This window comes from Rhinolophus hipposideros, assembly GCF_964194185.1.
Source record: "Rhinolophus hipposideros genome assembly, chromosome: 3".
Lineage (NCBI taxonomy): Eukaryota > Metazoa > Chordata > Mammalia > Chiroptera > Rhinolophidae > Rhinolophus > Rhinolophus hipposideros.
Window position 1 is genome coordinate 66,395,386 of NC_138049.1, and position 19,554 is coordinate 66,414,939.

Consider the following 19,554-nt stretch of genomic DNA (forward strand, 5'->3'; position numbering starts at 1 on the left):
ATTTAGGACAGAGTGTTCTTCATTTTCCCAGCTGGTCTAGATGGGCTCAAAAATAATTAAAATTTAACCCATTCCAAAGCACCAAATGATTATTTTAGGCCATGGGACCAGATGTTACACTTTCATTATCTTTCCCAATGCCTCTGGGTTTGGCTAAGAATAAAAGCAAGTAAACAAACAAACAACAACAAAAAAAGTTGTCAAAGTTCTCTTAAACTCTCAACACACCTTATCCACGCTGCACGTATGAAGCATCTTCAGTATCTTTTATTGTTGCATTTTTAAATTTTCCTTAGACACAGACCCAATATTGTTACATTCAAACACATTTTTAGGACAAGGATTTAAAAGTACTTAAGTATATTTTTATGCTACTCTGTATCAATGCCACACACACACACACACACACACACACACACACACACACACACATTTGGATCACTTAGTAAGTTGTAACATTCTGTGTTTTAACAGTAATAACAAGGACATATATGATCATTTCCTGAGTTAACAGTGCAATGTAAAATTTAATCTGTATTGCTAAAACATTTTATAGCATAGAAACGTGACCAAAATGATCATTTATTTTATCGTGTCATAAAACAACAGCTCATCGTAGAACAGTGATACAGTTTACATGGTAAGGAACTTTGTGATTCTTAACAAACAATCCTGGATGCATTTGTTGCCATGACTAAATTTCCAGGTCAAATTATCAGTAGTAAAATAAATTATGGTATAAAATAAAGTCAACAAGTTATCTATACTGAAGGAAAATTTGATTTTATTTAAGAAACTGAAGCCTGGATTCTAGTTTACCTTTCAGTATATACAAAAATGTTGTTTTAAAAAACCCTAAGCAATCACAAATTTAGATAAAACAGTTGAATAAAGGACAATGACAGCTCTTCATTATGCTGTAAAACTATGGATCTCATCTTTGGAAAAGTTAAGATCATGCAGCAACCTGAAAAACAAATACAAAGCACATGTCTCCGAGGAAAATTTTTTAAAATAAAACAGTAAGATCAAAGTCTACCATCATAAACAGTACTTTTTCATTTTTCCCATTTACCACGTACTTAGAAAAACCCCTCAAATTAACAATTCCTTAATATCAGCAATTATCTAGTTAGTGTTCAAATTTTTAATTGTCTCATAAATGCCATAATTTTTTAAAGTTTGTTTGAATCAAGATCCAGTTAAAGTCTACTCATTGTGATTGCCTGCTAAGTCTCTTAGGTATCTTTCCTTTTTTTTTTTTAATTTTTTTTTTGTATCTTTCAATCTGTAAGATCTCCCTCCATCTCTTTGTACTGAAATTTATTTATTTTTTTATACTGAAATTTATTTGACAAAATCAGAATGTATGTGCTGAATCTTCCAGTCCTCATTTTGCTACATCTCTGTGGTTTACTTTAATAATATGTTTATATCCTCTTATTGCTCATAATTTAATAATTGGACCGACAGGCTGGATCAGATACAGGTTAAATTTTCTTTGACAAGACTATGTCAGAGGTAGTATTTTTCCATCAGGAGGCACGTAATACCCGGCTGCCTCTCTTTTTGGATCCTAACAACCACGATGATATACCTATAGATCCATTAATTCATTAGGTACTAAAACTGGTGATATTCCACTTCTATCATTCTTTCTTCATTTATCAGCTGAGGAAGTCTATAAAGGAAAACTTCTGCTTATTTATTACATGGTTACCCTGTAACATAGCTCATGTAGAAAAGGCAGAACAAATACTTGATTTTTTTCCTCCCTTTATACTCCAGTTTTCAAAGTAAGGAGTTGATCCCCATAGCATTCTATCTTTACTCTCTCCACTGAACAGAAAAAAGCAGAAATACTGCTTAAGGATAATTCAACTTGGAAAACACTATTGATGGAGAATGAAATCTTAGAAATGGCTCTGTTTAAAATGCTCCTGAACATAAACATTTATTTAGCTTTTACTATATGCATTCACTGTGCTACGAACTTCACATGGATAAGTTTTATCACTAATTTCCTTTTAGAGGTGAGGAAAGGTTAAGTAACTGGCCCTTGGACACCAGACTAATGATTGTAAGATGCTTCTAAGTGGTAGAGCTGGGATTCATACTTAGCCAGGTAACTTTCAGAGCACACACACATTTAGGGGAGAGTGTGGTGCAGCAGTTATGGGGGCCCACCAGCGCAGCAGGCCTCCCCATGTCCGCACACTTCCCGCCACACCGCCTGACTCGCCCTGTGGCTTCGTGCTAGCCACACAGTCGTCTTTTGAACACCTGCTCGTCCTTCCTCTGCCTGTACTACCCTGCTGCACCTCCTCTGACTGGCAGTGCTTTGCTCATCATTCAAAGCACAGGTCTTTCTGACAGTGCAGCTCCCCCACTCCAGTATACACAACTCTAGGTACAAGTCACTCGTCTGTCCCTGAATTTCCATCACACCTTGTTTTTATCTCTAGTAAGAGTATTTATGATATTCTGAGTGATAATTAGTTATGTCTGTGCATTTGTTTCCATCACCAGACAGTGTGGGCCTTGAAAGCAGAGACTGTTTCATTCATCTCTGTAATAAACAAAGTGGGTATTTAACAGATGAAAGAACCTTTACTGGCCAACTAATTATAAGCTTTTATTTATATTAAAAAAAGGTTTGTGAGTTATCGCATCATACAAATTTGACAGATTTTCACCAAATATGGAGAATATGTTTAGAACAGTAATACTTATAACCTATGTAGCAGACATGAGATTAACTTTGAAGGACACAAGGCATGGGTAATCCCAGTCATCTTTTAGGACAGCACAAACTACAATATAATAAGAGACTCATGTCACTGCCAAGTATGAGAGACATACCACATCCATGAAGAGGGTGAGGGCAGGGAAACCAAATAAATAAAAGTCCCAGACTGAAATTCACAGGGCTATGAATTGAAGTACTGATCTGAATTAAGCGACATCTCACCAGGCAACTCTATGCAGCATGGTTAAGGGTGAGTAACAGCAGGGGTCTGTGGATGAGGACTGATAATACTCTTGAGAAATTCTGGGCAAGCCAGCCAGTATAGCATAGAAAGACTAGCTCTGCGGTAATGCTAAGAAAATAAAGCTGTAGAGATTACAGTCAATGTTATCAATGTAAAAATACTAGATTCTTGGCTACTTTCCATTCAGTTATGCACGTACTAAGGCTCCAGTATGTAAGAAAGTGGGCTAAACGCATGGAACCAAAATGAAGAGCCCTCAAGAAGCCTATAATCCACAGGAGAACACAACCCACTTCTATCAGGAGGCTGTACAAGGGATTCCCCTCCTCAGCCAGTGGAAATTGGACTAAGTGGCCTTAAAGTCAGTCTCTTGATGACGAGTTTATGATTCCCATCATTTAATGATTCCAGTTATTTTACTGCAATCCATAAAGTGAGCATTAAGATACCTCTAAAATAGCAGTGTCAATATAGTAGAAGAATATTGCCCTTAGTCTTTTTGTTCTGAAAAATTATTTTACTTCAAACCAATTTAAGTCTTCACTATAATTTTAAAAGTTTTGTTTGAGCTTTAAAAAATTAGAAGTTAAATAGTAATTATTATTTTTGTTTAAGTTGAGAGAACTTAAACAGAAGAACATTCCCCTGAAGGTAATAAAATCCAGAAATACACTTATATTTAATTAAAATACCTTTTAAATATAACACGGAGAGAAACGCTTTTTAACATCTATTTTTGTTGTCAATGTTTTTCATAATATTAAAAATATGCCTAACCACTGCTCGGTCCACCTGAAACTAACATAAAATACTGAATGTCAACTATAATTAAAAATATATATATACACATATATATCCTCACAGGATGTAAAGTACAGCATAGGGAATATAGTCAATGGTATTGTAATAGCTATGTACAGTGTTAGAGGGGTAGTGGACTTGTTGGGGTTATCACTTTGTGAGGGGTGTAAATGTATGTTGTTTTGTACACCTGAAACTAAAAAAAAAAAAATTAAAAAATTAAAAATAAAATAGCAAGAGAGAAAATTATATAGAAAATATTAGGTTTAGTCATATACTAAACAAGAAAAAACAGGGCATTTAAGGCAGTCTCATTTCAAAATCACCTGGAAACCAAATGGTGGCTATATTTAACCAAGCATTTTAAAGTGTCATTTTAGAGTCCAATCATATCAAGGTGTATTTCAAATAACATGGCCACTGCTTTGATTTTGATTTTTCATTTGCCAGCGTTCAACTCTTAGTCTTGGCTCATTATGTTCTAGTCTTTCCTTTTTGTCTTGCTACCTGGCTTTCGACGACTGTATTACTTATTAACTTTCACCCAGTTGTAGAGAATGAAGAAAGATGGAAAGCTACAACGAGAGAAACACTGCTTATCAATGACTATATATTATAAAGCTCTGGTAGAAGAGGTTAACTCTAGTATGCCAAATAAGATGGTGGCAACAATCTTGGGAACGTCTCCACACTGCCTGTGATTAGCAGAGACACTGAGAGCTGGCTGCAGCTTACTTTTGTGTTCACATCTAACTCTGCATAATCTTAGCCTTCAATCCTTCACCTGCATGAAGATTAAACACTTTGTCATTTTCTTAGGCTGTGACAGACTACTAAAGTGCAGGTTCACACGAATAGGAAGAACTGAGAACTAAATCAGCTACTTCTTACGGAAGGAAGAGCTTCATTTCTCTGCCTTGAGGATTCTTTTTCCTACCGCATTGTTCCTCACCTTATTCCTTGCTCTGTAAATGGCGTTGGTCCACAAATGCAGATGAGGACTTTGGATTTGTCTGAACTTCTTTTCAAAAATTCAGAAAGAAGAGCTGGTGAAATGTGTCCCTGTTTGCCATTCCATTCAGACGTAGGTGCTGAGAGAACAAATTCAATGTCAAATCTAGAGAAAAGAAACATTCTTTTTGAAAATCTATTACCTTAACATATTATTAACATGTTTCAAGTTCACTGAAACTTCTTTTTTCCCCTTTGAAAACAATACATAAAAACGGATACATTTGCTAGAAAAGCACTGGAATAGCTATAGGCAAAGATTCCAAGAAAACATACAAGGTAAATCCATATTTACTAAGGATTAGCTTTTGCTCCAGATGAGAAGAGTAATCTGGCATTTTTTATGGAACTCATTAGGAGAACTCCAAGAGATCTCAGAGAACTCCACATGTCTACTGATAACCTGCTCACATATGAGTCACAGTAAACAGCAATTACCAGAGACGTGCATTTTAATCTGACTCAAACTTCTTATGAGTTCTAGACCCTTATAACCAACAGCCTATTGGACTTCTTACTGTTGCTGTCTCAAAGGCCTCAACCTCACCTCACAATCGCCCTACCCCATACCTGACGTTCTCTTTGTGAACGGTACCACAGTCCACTTGGTGGCACAAGCCCCACACCTGGGATTTATTCTGGGGACCTCTCTGTCCCTCACTTCTCATACCCACTCCCTCACCAAGTCCTAGCTCCTAACGATGTGTCTGCTTCTCTCAGTCTTCACTGCCACCACACTGGGCATTCTCCCTCTCGTTTTGGTACCGCCTGATCACACCCCACTCCTCAGTTCTCCACGAAGCACCTTTTCCACAGGGAAGCATGAAGGCCCCACCAGTCTAGGGTCCTTTGTTATATGTGATGTAGAAATGGTTTCCTTTTTCTTTTCTTCACAGACCTTACTTTGGGTTGTAAATATGTGGTCACCAAGATGGTTAACCTTATGAATATCAACCTTGCTCTCTAGACCATAACCTCCAGGAGAGCAGGGACCATTACGGCTGTGGTTACCACTCTGTCCCTAGTGGCCAACACACAGGAGGAACTCAAACATTATGGAAAGAAACATGAAAGAAAGAGAAAGGGTACAGAATTAAAACGAGAAAGAAGAACACCAAACCAAGTTTCACAATGCAACTACAGTGCATTCCTTCCCACAGTTGTATAATCTATTAAGTGAATAGCTGGTAAAGAGCCACAGCAAATGTTCAAAATTCTATGTTGTGTCTGCTCCCTCTGCTCCATTTTAGCAAAACACAATTACTTCTTATCATTTTTCAATAGCATCAGATCAAATGCATTTCTACATTTTCCAGTGAGTAAATGATATATTTCCTCAAGAGTAGAAGGAATTATACATTAATTTCAACCTTAAGGAAAAGTTGAAAGGACAGTTTCTCTTGTGAGGGGGCCTGGGAAGCCAAATGACAAACAGAAACAGGATGTGGCTGGTGCAGCTGCCCTCCCATCCCTACCATCCCTGCCATGCTGTAGTGGGGTCAGGTTTCCAAGAGCTGACGAGCCTGGCACGAGCACACAGACCACGCCAGAGCACCAGGCGGGGCAAGAGAAGTAGCCCCAGCTCTCTTTGACACCCCAGCCTCTAGGTCTGATTTGTCCATTTGTGGAACAAGGTGGGAAAACTACATCATATCTTATAACTCTAAAATTCTGATTTTACATTTAAAAACCCTATAGAATTATGTTTTACTTCTGACCTTCAAGGTACCCATTTAGTTTTAGCAGCAATACTAACCCACCGTATACAAAACAGCCTCCCCAAATACTTTCTTACACTAATTTATTTTTCCTTTTTAGCACTTAAAATTAAGTTAGTTTTAGGAATGTAGTTCCTAAATGTATTTTGTAGTTTAGGAATGTAGTTTAGGAATGAAATCTGGAATGTAGTTTACTGCTCCATGAGGGCGGGATCCTTGTCTGACTTGTTCAATGTCGTGTCCAGGCCCAGCTTAAGGTAAATGTATATAAAAAAAAAAACAACTTGTTGAATAAATAAAGTAATTTATTTACAAAAAAGCCATACTGACTAAAAGATAAAAATTATAAATAGAAGTAAATAGAAGTAAAAAGCCACATGCTGGCATCTATGAAATTACATATAAAAGTGTATGAATTCCTAAGTACATTTTTCTAGGAAGAAGGTCCATAGCGTTCATCAGATTATCAAAGGGGGCCCAATAGGAGCTGCAAAACCACTATCTTAAGACATTTCTAATTATACATAGACAATTGGATGAAAGATAGCAATTGCTTTGTTAAATTAAAAATAACAATCTCTTCTGGCTCTGTTGCCAACAAGTCTGTTACTGGAATAAAACTCCTGAGGTATGTATATGTAAATCAACACTGGCATCCCTGTCATCTGAAAAAATGCATAATTTTCCTTAACTGAGATGCTTAAAAAAACAAAAAGCCTCATCAGTGGCATACCTTCTGCAGGTTATCTACAAAAGAGTGATGAGTAATTGAGATCCCTACATAAATGGTGTAAACTTCTCATGCATTTTGTATTTATTCACATAACGGTCCTCTGGCTTTAACGTTTGCGTGCTCAACAGAAAAAGTTAAGAGGGGCATGAATGCAGTTTTTAAAGTTATTTCAAAGAGCCTGCTATCCTGCTTATCTCCGTCTTCACAGGACTAGCAAAGAGCTTAACTGGAGCAGGATCAATCCCGAGTTAAGACTCAAGAACACCTGAACAACAGATTTCTTATACCACATCAAGAAACAGATGGTTACTGTGGAATCAGCCACCTCTTCTGCAGGTTTCTGAATGAAGGCCAACTTCCTGTGTGAAACAATTAGAGCCTTGAAGCAGGAGAGGGCACATGGGTCAACGTCCTGAAATGCCTTTCTGCCCAGTGATTTCAAAAGTGCCAGAAAGGACTGGGACTCTTGAAAAGGTTACCTGACAATAAATTTACATAATCTATAAAGTACAAAACAACATTTAAAAAAAAAAAGAGAAAGAGAGAGAGAATATACCTGCTTCTGAGGAATACCTACACGGTCTAAATGTCAATGGAAGAAAATACACTTGTCAAAAAATATTTTGAAGTGGATTGATAATGATCTGAGAAGAAAAATCTTGAAATATAAATATATTCAGTCTAAATCGTATGCAGAGTCTGCAGTCATCCAACGACCTGTTCCCTCCTTCTCCAACCCATCAGCTTCCAAAACCGACCTCCTTCATATTTCCTACACGTGTACCCCACCCTCCCATTTTCACTGCCACAACTCCCTTGTATCTCCTGTCTACAATACAGCAGTATCTGATAGTCTTGGTCCTAATCTTTCCGACACACCATTTCCATATTAGTTCTTCTAAAAACCCAGGTCGAAGCTTACAATTTCTTTGCTTAGGCTTCAGTGGTTTATCACTGCCCACAGAAGAGTATTTGAGTATTTGGGGTCCCAGCTTTTCCTAGTTTCTCTAGTTGAAGAAAAACACTAGAAATAGCAGGAAAACTTGCAACTTGCTCATGGGAAAAATAGCTCACAGAATAAACAGCTGGATGTTAAAATTAGATAAAATATACACATGCTGGAAACATTTCTCAAAATGAATCTGATGAATCACTAGTGTCCCTCCAGATGTTAGTGGTGTTCCATTAAAACAGGCTAACTGTCTTTAAGTTTGGGACTCCTGGGTTAAAAAAAAAAGGTAAGTAGGTTTGTTTACAATTTCTCAAAGCCTTGACTATGTTAGGTTCAGAGTAAATCTTCAAGAAGGTAATACAGTGCACTACTGGAATTTTGGGTTGCATATTTCTTTGTGTTGGGGGGCTGTCCTGTGCATTACAGGATGTTAGCAGCACTCCTGACCTCTTCCAATTAGGTATCAGTCGAACCCCCTCCACAGTTGTTATGATGAAAAATGTCTCCAGGAATAAACATCCCCTGGGCTATGTTGGGGGAGGGACAAAAATCACCCTAGGTTGAAAAGCCCTGATTTAAAGTATTCTATACACAGAATACACACAATACACTAAGTAGAAAATATAGTTATTGAATTATAGTCAGTATGACTATTTTATTTAAAAAATGCAAAACAAAACAAACAGGTATGTGTGTGTAAGTGTGTCAGTATATGTGCATGTGTGTGTGTGTGTGTGTGTGTGTGAGAGAGACAGAGAGAGAGAGAGACAGAGAGACAGAGACAGAGAGACAGAGAGATAAAGAGAGAGAGAAAGAATGGAAAGATAAAGACCATAAATGTTAATAATTGTTCTTTGGATGTCAGGATTATGGGCGATTTTTTCCTTATGTTTTTTTCTATATAAATAGGTATTAATTTTATAAACAGAGGGAGAAAATCAGCAAATCAACAAATTCTACTATTATACAAAAGTATATGCTGGTAGCTTTACTAAAATAAGGTTATTGTCTCCAAAAATGCTTTAAAAGGGAAGGAAAATACTTGTTATATTTATGTATAACAAATGCTGTCTAGTGTTCAACCCCCTTGTCACCCTATCCCGTCCCTTGAAATGAGTTCTGCAAAGGCCAAGACCTCAGAGACGGGGCATTATACTGCGGGGCGGGGGGCAATATGTAAGACTGGATCAACTAGGCCTCGTAACAAATTTAATTTGGATTCCAGTTTGCACAGTAATGAGCTACATTTGCTACTGCACATATTTGCTTTCTGTTTTCTCTCTCTCTCTCTTTTTTTTTTTTTTAAGAAAAATTAATGTGTGAGATTTTGCTGTACTTGGAGTGTTGTGAATTGAATTCCAATACTGCAGTTAACAGTCAAGTGCAATAACATATTTGGACAAAGTTCAGGTAAGTTAACTTTTTTCATTACAAATTTTATACTTAATGACATGAAAACTGATTGAAATAGAAATATCCTAAATGAATACTTACAGTATACCTATTTTTTGCAATTCTATTAAGTTGAGCAATATGGGAACATGAAGGCACATATTTTCCCTGGATTGCATGAGAAAATAAGCCAGCACAGTACCTTGTGCACTGCTGTACCCCTGTGTACTGGCACACAGTAGATGCTCACAAGTATTTCATGAATGAATGAATGAATGTTACAAATATGCTCACTCTGGGTTAGGTACCTCGTATGCTATCTCACTGCCCCCCATACCCAAGCAATTCTATGACACAGGTATTGATGTCCCTGTTCTACAGATGGAAAGACTGAGGCCCAGTCAGGTCAAGTAACTTGCCTAAGGTCACAAGGTTAGTAAGTTTCCATTATACAATGATATTTCTAAGAATTACATTTGCTAATGATATTATTTAGATAATCTTTGAGGACAAACAGCACGCTTGCTGAAAAAGAAAATATTAGATCATACAGCAGCCTTATTATCTATCTTTTCTATCCCTCCCTCCTTGTTCCACAAAGGATTGATCGGAAGGCTGAGACCTAATCACACAGACAGTAGAGTATTTAACTTGTTTTAACTACAAAATGCAAAAAAAAATTTTTTTTAATTTAAATCCAATAATAATTTAACCAAGGAGATGTGTTCAGGTGTAATATTATGTCATAAGAAACTTTATTACTAAAACCAGAAATGACATAGGAGAGTTAAGATGTAGGAAAGGGTGATTTAACACATATAAAAAATCTTTAACTATTAACTAAAATACAGATGTGACTAATTAAAATTACCTTATATTAAATCTGAACTTTTACTTTCCTTTTATGTACAGGATTCAACAATTCTGGTTTTGAATGAACAGTACTATAAAACCCATCAATAAGCCTTTAAGGCAAGGTTTCTTGGCTATCTGCACAAAGCCTCAGAATATGGTAAAATTCCTGATAAATGTTCCAAAGCCATCTACACAAGCATGGCTTTTTCATTTTCCAGTGACAGCCTGACCACGAGTCTCCAGGGAGCGTAAATGATACAGTGCTAGACCTTAAGCAAGTACCTCAAGTGAGGAGAGCTGTATCTCCAGAAAGAGGAAGGAGGTTAGGGAGTAGAGAGACAGAGAGAGCACACAAGAGCACGCAGGTGAGAGGAGGAGGAGAAGGAGTAGAAGGGGGAGGAGGATAAAGGCAGGCCAGGAGGTGGAACACTATTACTTCTCTCAGCAAGCTGGAGAGTGTCACTCACCTGGTGAGTGCTGTTAGAGCCAGTCATCCAGAAGTGGGGAAAAAAGGGGCCTTTCCTCATCCTCAATACTGCAGCCTACGCAATTCCACCACCCAAATTATGTAGGCCAGAACAGAACAGAACAAAACACACAGTGGACTTTGTTAAAAGACACTTTATGTTCAGAGGCTGTCAACACATTCCTTTTTATCAATTACTTCTTAACTCTTATTAACAGACTGAAAGTACAATGTTCAGTGAAATACTGGTAAATGGGCTTTTATAAGGGAACTATCTTAAAAATATTAAAAAATAATTCCAGAAATACTTAAAAAAAAAACCTATCTAAAAATTAGCCTACCTATGTCTGTTTAAATTCTTTTAAGTGTTTGTTTAGGAAAACAGAAACTCTAACAGTTAATACCTAGAGATACGAAACATACGCACGTAGAGGTGCTCTGTAAATATAAGTCAAATATTTGAGGTAGGGCTTCAGTTTCCAAATCACTTACATTATTTTCTCTAATTCTCACAATAATAGTCTTATGATGTAAGTAGGAAAGGTATCACTGTTTTATTTTGAAAATGAAGAGACAGGCCCACAGAGGTAAGTAATTTTTGGATAAAGTTTCAAGGTAGTGGATAGAATGAAAACTAGAATTTAGGTCTTTAGGCTTTTCAGTAAGTGCCACTTCCAATTTTTCAGTTTGTAAATTAGTGTAAAAGACACTTGAAAACCTAGGAATTTGTATTTCTTTAAATCATGCTCTAAGTTGCCATACAACTCTCTAAACATGGTAAATATTCTTAGGCTCGTATTTTAAGTATGTAAGAAGGGAAAACACTTCAAGGATACATAAGTTCAGGCCATCCTTAATTTGTGCAAGTCATTCACTAAAAGGGAAGGAAAAAAGGGATGGGAGACAACAGGAAGGAAAAAACTAGAAAATACCACAGAATTACCTTGTTAAGAATATTCAGAAAATATTCAGAAGATACTGGAGCCACTAGAGAAATAGCTGAGTTTCTGAGGTCTTCAACTTTCGGAAGGCCTAGAACTATCTATATCATACTATCATCAACATACATATTTGCTTCAGATACTATGTGTGACTTATGGAGTCCTAAAATTATTTAGAAATAGCTTTCAATGGTTACAAAATGTATGTCAGCGTATCCACCTCACTCTTCTGAAAAATTTGTTTAGAATGTCCTACTGCTTTCAAATCTCTTTAGGGGAGATGAGGCATATGTGCCCATGCAAGTTATCTTATTGTAATGGACTGGGCTAGGGCTCTTTTTTCAATGAAACATATTTTAACTTTGCTCTCCTAGCTGCCTCATGCTACCACTGAGTTCAGTCTGATTCAAACTTTTTCTATTGCCTCTACCAGCATTTCCCAAAGTGTGTACTGAGGACCACTAGTGATACACCTATTAGAAAGTGTTAATGTAAACAGAAATGAAGATAGTCTTGCTAAACAATGCATGGGAACCCCCCTCCTGGAAAGTCACAAAGGACATTAGCATATTAAATGCTGTAAGAAATCCTGCAGTAAAGAAAAATGTTTATTTTTGCTTAATCCATCTTATCAAATTTACGTGATCTGTCTCCACTACAACAAGAAAATCCTGAATCACCATGTTGGCTACACTGGATCATTTTTAATGAAACTCTACTTAGTATAAATAACATAAATGTAAAACCCAGTATATATTGATACATATATGATGTCACATTGATATTATCAAACAGTATTTCTTTAGGGAAGGGGTATTGACATTGTTTACATTTGCATAGTGATTTATTAGTTTATTTTTTCTTTGAAGAAGCTTCCTCGTCAATTAAAAACTCCAACCAAAGGAGATAAAGCCAAGAATGACTACACATGTATGAATATTTAAACACAGAGCTAACACCAGTTTAATACCTTTTATCTTTAAATGCTAAGTTCTCCAATTGGCTTCTCCAAATTATATCATCCTCTGTTTTATTGAAGAACATCAGCTTCGCTTTCCTTAAAAGAAAAAAACAACAACTCAAAAATAACTATTTCGATTACATTTAAAATATGCATGAATGGAAAGTCTAAAAGTAAACTAGCATGAATGTTTTTTAGTGCCAATTAGGTAACCAAAAGTATCAAAGCAAAAAGAATCAAGTTATTAAAACAGCTAGGACTTGAGGAAGCTGAGTTAGAAATAAATGAGGGAATGAGAACATGTTTATTAAGGTCCATTGAGTAATTAACTTTAGAATACCTTATACTAATCTGCCTCGCAAAGGATAGTAATTAAGATAAAATTACATACCTGAGACTGGGTATATTAGTCAAAGCATAATTCAGTATTTTAACCATTGGTGTGAAGCCTGTTCCAGCTGCCAATAAAAAGAGATCTTCTAATTCTTGGAACTGGGATATTTTAAAATTGCCCTCAGGACTGCTTACGGAAACAAAATCTCCTAAACAATGAAATATAAACTAAATCAGAAAAAAAAAAAATCAGGGGAACTGAGAAGGCTAAACCTAGCTGAATTTAGAACACTGATGAGTAACAGAATGAATGCTTAACTTTTAGACTACATCTCAGTCTTTAAGGTATGGTAGGAGTTTTAGGCCCCCAAGTATGTCTGGATTATATCACTATAATCCAATTAATAATGAGGTTTTATTACACTCATTTCCCAACATTATTTTCCCAAACCATCTTGAGTCTTTAATTTACCAAGTACTGCCAAGTATTTAAGTTCAAATTATCAGTAAAGGATTGATTGCTAAATTAAAATATAAGCACCTCAAAAGCAGAGTCCATGTCTACCTGTCTTGCACATATACGAGAATTTACCTTTAGGGCATTTCAGAAATTTTCAATGTAAAAAAAATAAAGCTGTTTATATTTTAATTTTAAGTACCCTGGTTCATTTTTAAATGCTTGGATGTTCATAATTTTTCCTTTCTTATCCATAAAAGGATAGTAAGAATCTTGTAGTAATTGATGAATTAAGTGTTAGACAGGAACAGAAGCCCCTCGTGCTAGTTTGAACAGGACCATTAAAATAAGACTATCCTCAGGAAAAAGTCAGATGACTGTTTACTAAAGAAGCATCACAGAATGATGTTACCATGCTAACTTTGGTTCATAGTCTAGCTCTTCTAATGTCATAAAATTGATAAGACTCAGACAAGGTACTTGATGCTAATCAAATTCTCAAGAGATTAAAATATACATGCCAGAATGGTCACTGATTTATAGCCATCTAGTCACCTGACTTTACACAACCCTTCTAAGGCATCTTATTCATTTGACATCTATAACACCAAAGTAATCGTATAAAAGTTGCTTGGTGAACATGGGATTGAAACAAAAAAGTCAGTAATTTTATAGGGTAGCTCATTGAGGGCATGATGAGGCCGCAGGAGTTACCGTTACCACGCCAGTACACATCTCCCTAAGTGAAGTAAGTATCTGGGGCATGTCTAGCTCCCCTGGATGAAGCTGAAGAAACGCTGAGCTCATTCTTTAGGCTATCCTTTTCCATGTTCTAGGCTATCTTTCCACGTTGCTTTGTTCACACAATCTCTATAAACAGGCTGTAATACCATTGGTTAAGTTTCCGCTTGCTATATTACAATCATGTTTCAGTCATTCACAAGATGAGTCACCTTCACTAGGTTTGTGAGTATTCCAAAATTCATTAGGCTCACATTTGTATTCAACATTTTGGTTTATGTAACCAAGACAACTAATCACATCATTATATATAGATTTCTAAGCTTAACTTCCAGAAAGCATCAGTTTTCTTTATTTCTAAATTTTAGTGACTTAGTTCACTCTTACTCCAATGCATTGCTAATACCACCTTAGAAAGGGGAAGAGCACTTTTACTGTTAGACAAAGACAGTGAGAAGTTGAAGACATAGAAAAAAAGTAGAAGCAGAAAGAAGACCCTCTAAACCTTAACAGATTTCACTGTAGTCCTTTTAGTCATTCTTTCACAGCACATTTATTGAGAGCCTATTATGTGCCAAGTGCCACGCTAGGTGTGGAAAATAGAAAGATATGTAAGACACTCTTATCTTTAAACTCTAAGTCTTGTATAGAAGGATATTATTTGTTCTTATCCTAACACTTAACAAAGTGTTAGTTATGGGGGGTGGGGGTTCAGAGGAGGAGGGAAGATTCATTAAAAAATTAATATTTTGTTTGGTTCTTTAAAAAAAGGCACTTGAGAGAAAGGGTTGATAGGCATCCTAGGTGAGGCAACTGCATGTATCTATGAATGAGGATGATAGGCTTGTGGAACTCCAAGCAGCACAAGGATTTTGTAAAATGACAGATGAAGCTAAAGAGATCATGGAAGTCTGTGCAGGCCATGCAGAGGGCTTTGTCAGTTAGGCAATGGAGACCATCAGAGGTCAAAGGTGCAGAGCAACATGATTAAATTTATCCTCAGGGTAGTTTGGAAAAAAGAACTGGAAAATGCAGATAAATAGAAGGACCCCAGTTTGAGGCAACTGAGAGAGACCACTTAGAGGTTAAGAGAGAAATGATGATGGCTTGCCCTAAGAAGGGATAGAGAAGAAAGATTAGAAAGTCGCTGGAAGGTAGACTCAATACAACGCAGTGGCTGATGGGACTGAGAGGGCGAAAACGAGAAGACTTAAGGATGACTCCAGTTTCGAGTCTGGGTTAAAGACGAACAGTGATGCTGCATATCAGAGATAAGTGTGGGAGTAACGACAGGTTGGGTGGGACAAAGAGAACATGACTTTGAGTTTAAGATATTGGATAGATTCCCAGATGGAGATAACTAAAGGGCAGTATAACATGTGATCCAATCTAAAACACAAATGAGTTTAAAAAAAAAAAGAACAAAAAAACCCAAAATACTAACCAATCTGAAGATGATCAAGCTCCGGTGTGAAGAGTCCAGCAGGATAGATTTTGATGAGAAAGTAGATGTACTTCTCGTTAGGAAGAACTGGTTCCATTAATTTGGAGAGTAAGGAATGAGATACAGGTGTATATGGCTTCACTATTTCTGTACCTAGAAAGAGTCACGACAAAGAAATTCAATTCTAAAAATCTAAAAAGCTCTGAATGAAGATGAAACATACAAATTCTATGATGCTGTCAGTATATATTTAAAACTGTACACCTAATGTTTATATAATTCTAACTATATATTCTACATGTATATTACAGATATATATACATATATATCCCAAACCTATATGTGTTGAAATAATGTTAACAAATCAATACTTTATTTATAATATAAACAATCTGTTTTTATTAAGTGTGGCATTAGATAGGGATCTATATTAAAAAACTCAGATCACCATCTAGTCCACTAGCATATAAACTTTGTAACGGGTTACAACAAAAATGGCATCAAAAGTTTCCACAGAGATGTAAAAAGATACTTTACATAATAATTTTAATTATATACCAAATTTTTAACAATGATTATTGATCATTTATTTGGGTGTGAGAAAGAGAAGAATTTCACATTTTACTTTATATATTTTAAATTGTTTCAACATTTTAATATACTATATGTTACTTTGGTAACTGAATGAAAAGAATACTAATCCAACTACTTCTTAAAATATACTATTAAAAAACAGGGCAAAATTAATAAGAATTCATGTTACACTTTAGCTAGCCAGATTCCAAAGAGAGAGAATTCATCACGCATATGAAAGACCACAATTTTATACATGGCTTCTTGACATGTACAAAATTAATCTATTATAATACATTGATAGTAAATGCACTGGGGAAGATACCAGCTATTGAATGATAACCATTAGTAGTAATGAAGAGAAAACTTCACAGTGCCATCGTATGCCATATCCACCAGATCCTGCCAGGTAGTCTATTAGACTGATTGCTGGAAACACTATGACTGACATGGGAATGTTACCTTTTGTAGCTTCAAAAGGCCAAGAAAATGTTAGACACCAGTAAGACGGGTATTTAAAACAATAAGATAATTTTAGGATTAAATGGTAAGGAATACATTATATAGAGTTTCCTATACTGGTGGCATATATAAAGAAATCATTTATAATCATTCTCTCACCTTGAACTTATAAATTCACCTGCATAAACGACATAACCATAAGTGGCTACACAGAGATGCTAATATGTGTTTCTAGGAGCTCTTCATGGAGTACCATTTGTGCACTCCTTCACCTCTTTCCTCTAAGGCTTTGTAAGTAATAAATTATAATACAATGCTGGCGGAACCATCTCTATGACTAGTGGCAATTTCTTTGTCCCATGCGATCACATGGCACAGCTGTAGTTCCAACATGTAGGAACACTGCATCCCCAAACCTAGAATCTGACCATCACCAAACTAGCTGCCCCGAGACATTTATCAATAACCTAAAAGGGTGCTTCCTAAAGAGATTTGTACTGATTTTGAAGTGCTTATAAAAGAAGAAACCGTTTCCCCAAAGCCTCTACTTGCCTTACCTGCAATAGTTAATTTGAGGTAAACATGTTGCCCAATTGGCACCTGAAGGTAAGAGCTTGGTGGCAGCATCAAGGAGAAAAGCTTCGTGTCATGAGTAACATCTTCCTTGGAAATCAACTGGCACTTTCTGTAGTACAAAGCTAAAAAGTGATTCATTTTCTCTTATTAATGAATAAATTAAGTAAGAATAATAGACCCACAAAGTTACAGCACAGACTCAGGCTTTTGCTCTTTGGGTGAGCTTGAATTTCACTAAAAGGACTAGATAATTTTAAAATCCATCAGTATTTTGAAAATCTTATAGTGTTAATCTTTTTCCATTTTATTTCCTGAGATACCTATTTTTCTAAAACCTGTGAATACTTCTATAATTTGAAAGTGAACTTTATAAAATGAGTATTATTTCCTTATGTCTGTGATAGCATGTTAAAGTCATAACATTCTAGAAACTAAAACCTAATTTATTTCTTCTTAAATTCACTTTTTTATAATTCTATCTTTTAAAACCTCATATTAACAAGTTGTACAATTAAACTGTAGATGTGAAAAATATTTGATAAGCAACAAAAATCTATATTCCAATTCTTTTCTTACAGACAGAAAAGTTCTGAAACAGTATTAAAAGTTTAACAATATTAGCACTATTAAATAACTTTAGAAATATTTCTTTATGATAAAGACAGGAAAAAAGACACATTCTTGTGTCTCTACTTTTGTACATATGTATTATATATGCATATATATTATAGAACATTTTAACTGTTGAAAATGATTAAAAATAAGCTTTAATGTTTAAGGGTGCAAGTTTTAATTATCTGAAAAATCAATTTAAGTGAAAAACGGAAGATGCTAGGTTTGTGGTACTAAAATACAAATAAACAAAAGGAATCAAGTTTTTCTATACATATTATAAATACCTGAAATTAATATCCCAAGCTCAGAAAATATTCTTTGTATACAGAGAAAAAGAATACCACTTGATGTATTTACAGAGATGTATCAGAAATCCACCCTGAAAAAGTAATTTTTATCTTAATTATTCTCTTTCTTTTTTTAACCTAAAGGCATGTAAGTATGCCCTGAAAGATTTACTCCAGATTATAGGATACGACGGCCCAATATCTAATAATAATCAATGGTTAGTGGAAAACTGAAGTTCACAATCCTAAAAAACTATTTTGGCCAGAATTTCATCCAATTTCTCTTTTTCCCTTTTCCTTAGTGCCCCTCCCCCAAAGATCTTTTCACCTGCTACTTTGTAGCTTGGTATGCAGATAAGGTTAGAGGGCATCACTGTACACACAAACCTCAGGCATCATTCAAGTCACCTCATTCTAGTTGGTCCCAGGATACAGCTGGGACCAGATTATAGCTAAGGGTACCTACCATCCTAAAGTTATCTTGGACGCCTAATCCAGTACTGGACTGACTAAAGATCAAAGAGCATAGGCTCACCCACAAGCACAAATAAAGATTCAAATCAGAAAGGAATCTGATCTCCTTATCCCTTCTTCTAGACCCTTCTGAGATCCAGATTAAGAATACAATCAGAGACCCATATACTACATGTCTAAACATTTAAGTTATAAACTGGATGAATAACTGTTAAATAAAATATACCCTATGCTGTATCTCAGAATACACCTTCATAAATGTCCTGGAAGGCTAGGTTCAAATTCTAGATTCTTGAGCTCCTCAGAGTTCCATGCAGGAAGATGGCAGAGGGATGAGAGCTACATCCCCCCGACTGTGTATGACCTTCCCCTTTTCTCTTCTCACCCCCAGCTCTCTCTAATACTGAGTGAGGCCTTATGCAGTGTGGACACACCAGCCTGTATGTTCATGCTCATCCACTAGCTCTCCCCATAAACAGCCTTGGCCACTCCTTGGATAGAAGTGGATCTGGGGCCATTTGGGCAGGGAATTCTGGGGTTCCGATACCTGGTGTGTGGCATGAGAGTGCAAACTCCGGGTGCACACTCATACTGTGGGAGGGGTATGGCTGCAGGAGAGCCACTGTGGAATTCTCCACGTGTAGAGTCTGGGGCCCCTCTTGCCCAGGTCTAAGGGCTCTAATGCTTTCCTCTAATCAAATCTACTGAATGCCCTTCTGATAACTTTACTGCTGGATGAAAAGGTTCACCTTCTGACTTGACAACGTCT

General features: G+C 36.2%; 1 protein-coding gene across 11 annotated transcripts in view; it reads right to left on the reverse strand.

Moving 5' to 3' along the window:
• Positions 1-234: 234 nt before the first annotated feature.
• Positions 235-19,554, reverse strand: part of LOC308493669 (cytochrome b5 reductase 4) — a 78,008-nt gene continuing 58,688 nt past the window's right edge. For 4 of the 11 annotated variants that reach the window (XM_081040166.1, XM_081040167.1, XM_081040165.1 and 1 more), the window contains 6 exons: positions 17,391-17,531; positions 15,799-15,951; positions 13,215-13,365; positions 12,833-12,919; positions 4,747-4,911; positions 246-967 (listed from right to left, as the gene is read on the reverse strand). In XM_081040166.1, the coding sequence (XP_080896292.1) occupies positions 913-967; positions 4,747-4,911; positions 12,833-12,919; positions 13,215-13,365; positions 15,799-15,951; positions 17,391-17,531 (752 nt within the window). In that variant the 3' untranslated portion in view covers positions 246-912. Of the gene's footprint in view, positions 968-4,746; positions 4,912-10,922; positions 10,998-12,832; positions 12,920-13,214; positions 13,366-15,798; positions 15,952-17,390; positions 17,532-19,554 lie in introns of all 11 variants that reach the window. The other 7 variants (XR_013992750.1, XR_013992751.1, XR_013992748.1 and 4 more) reach the window with 5 other exon arrangements.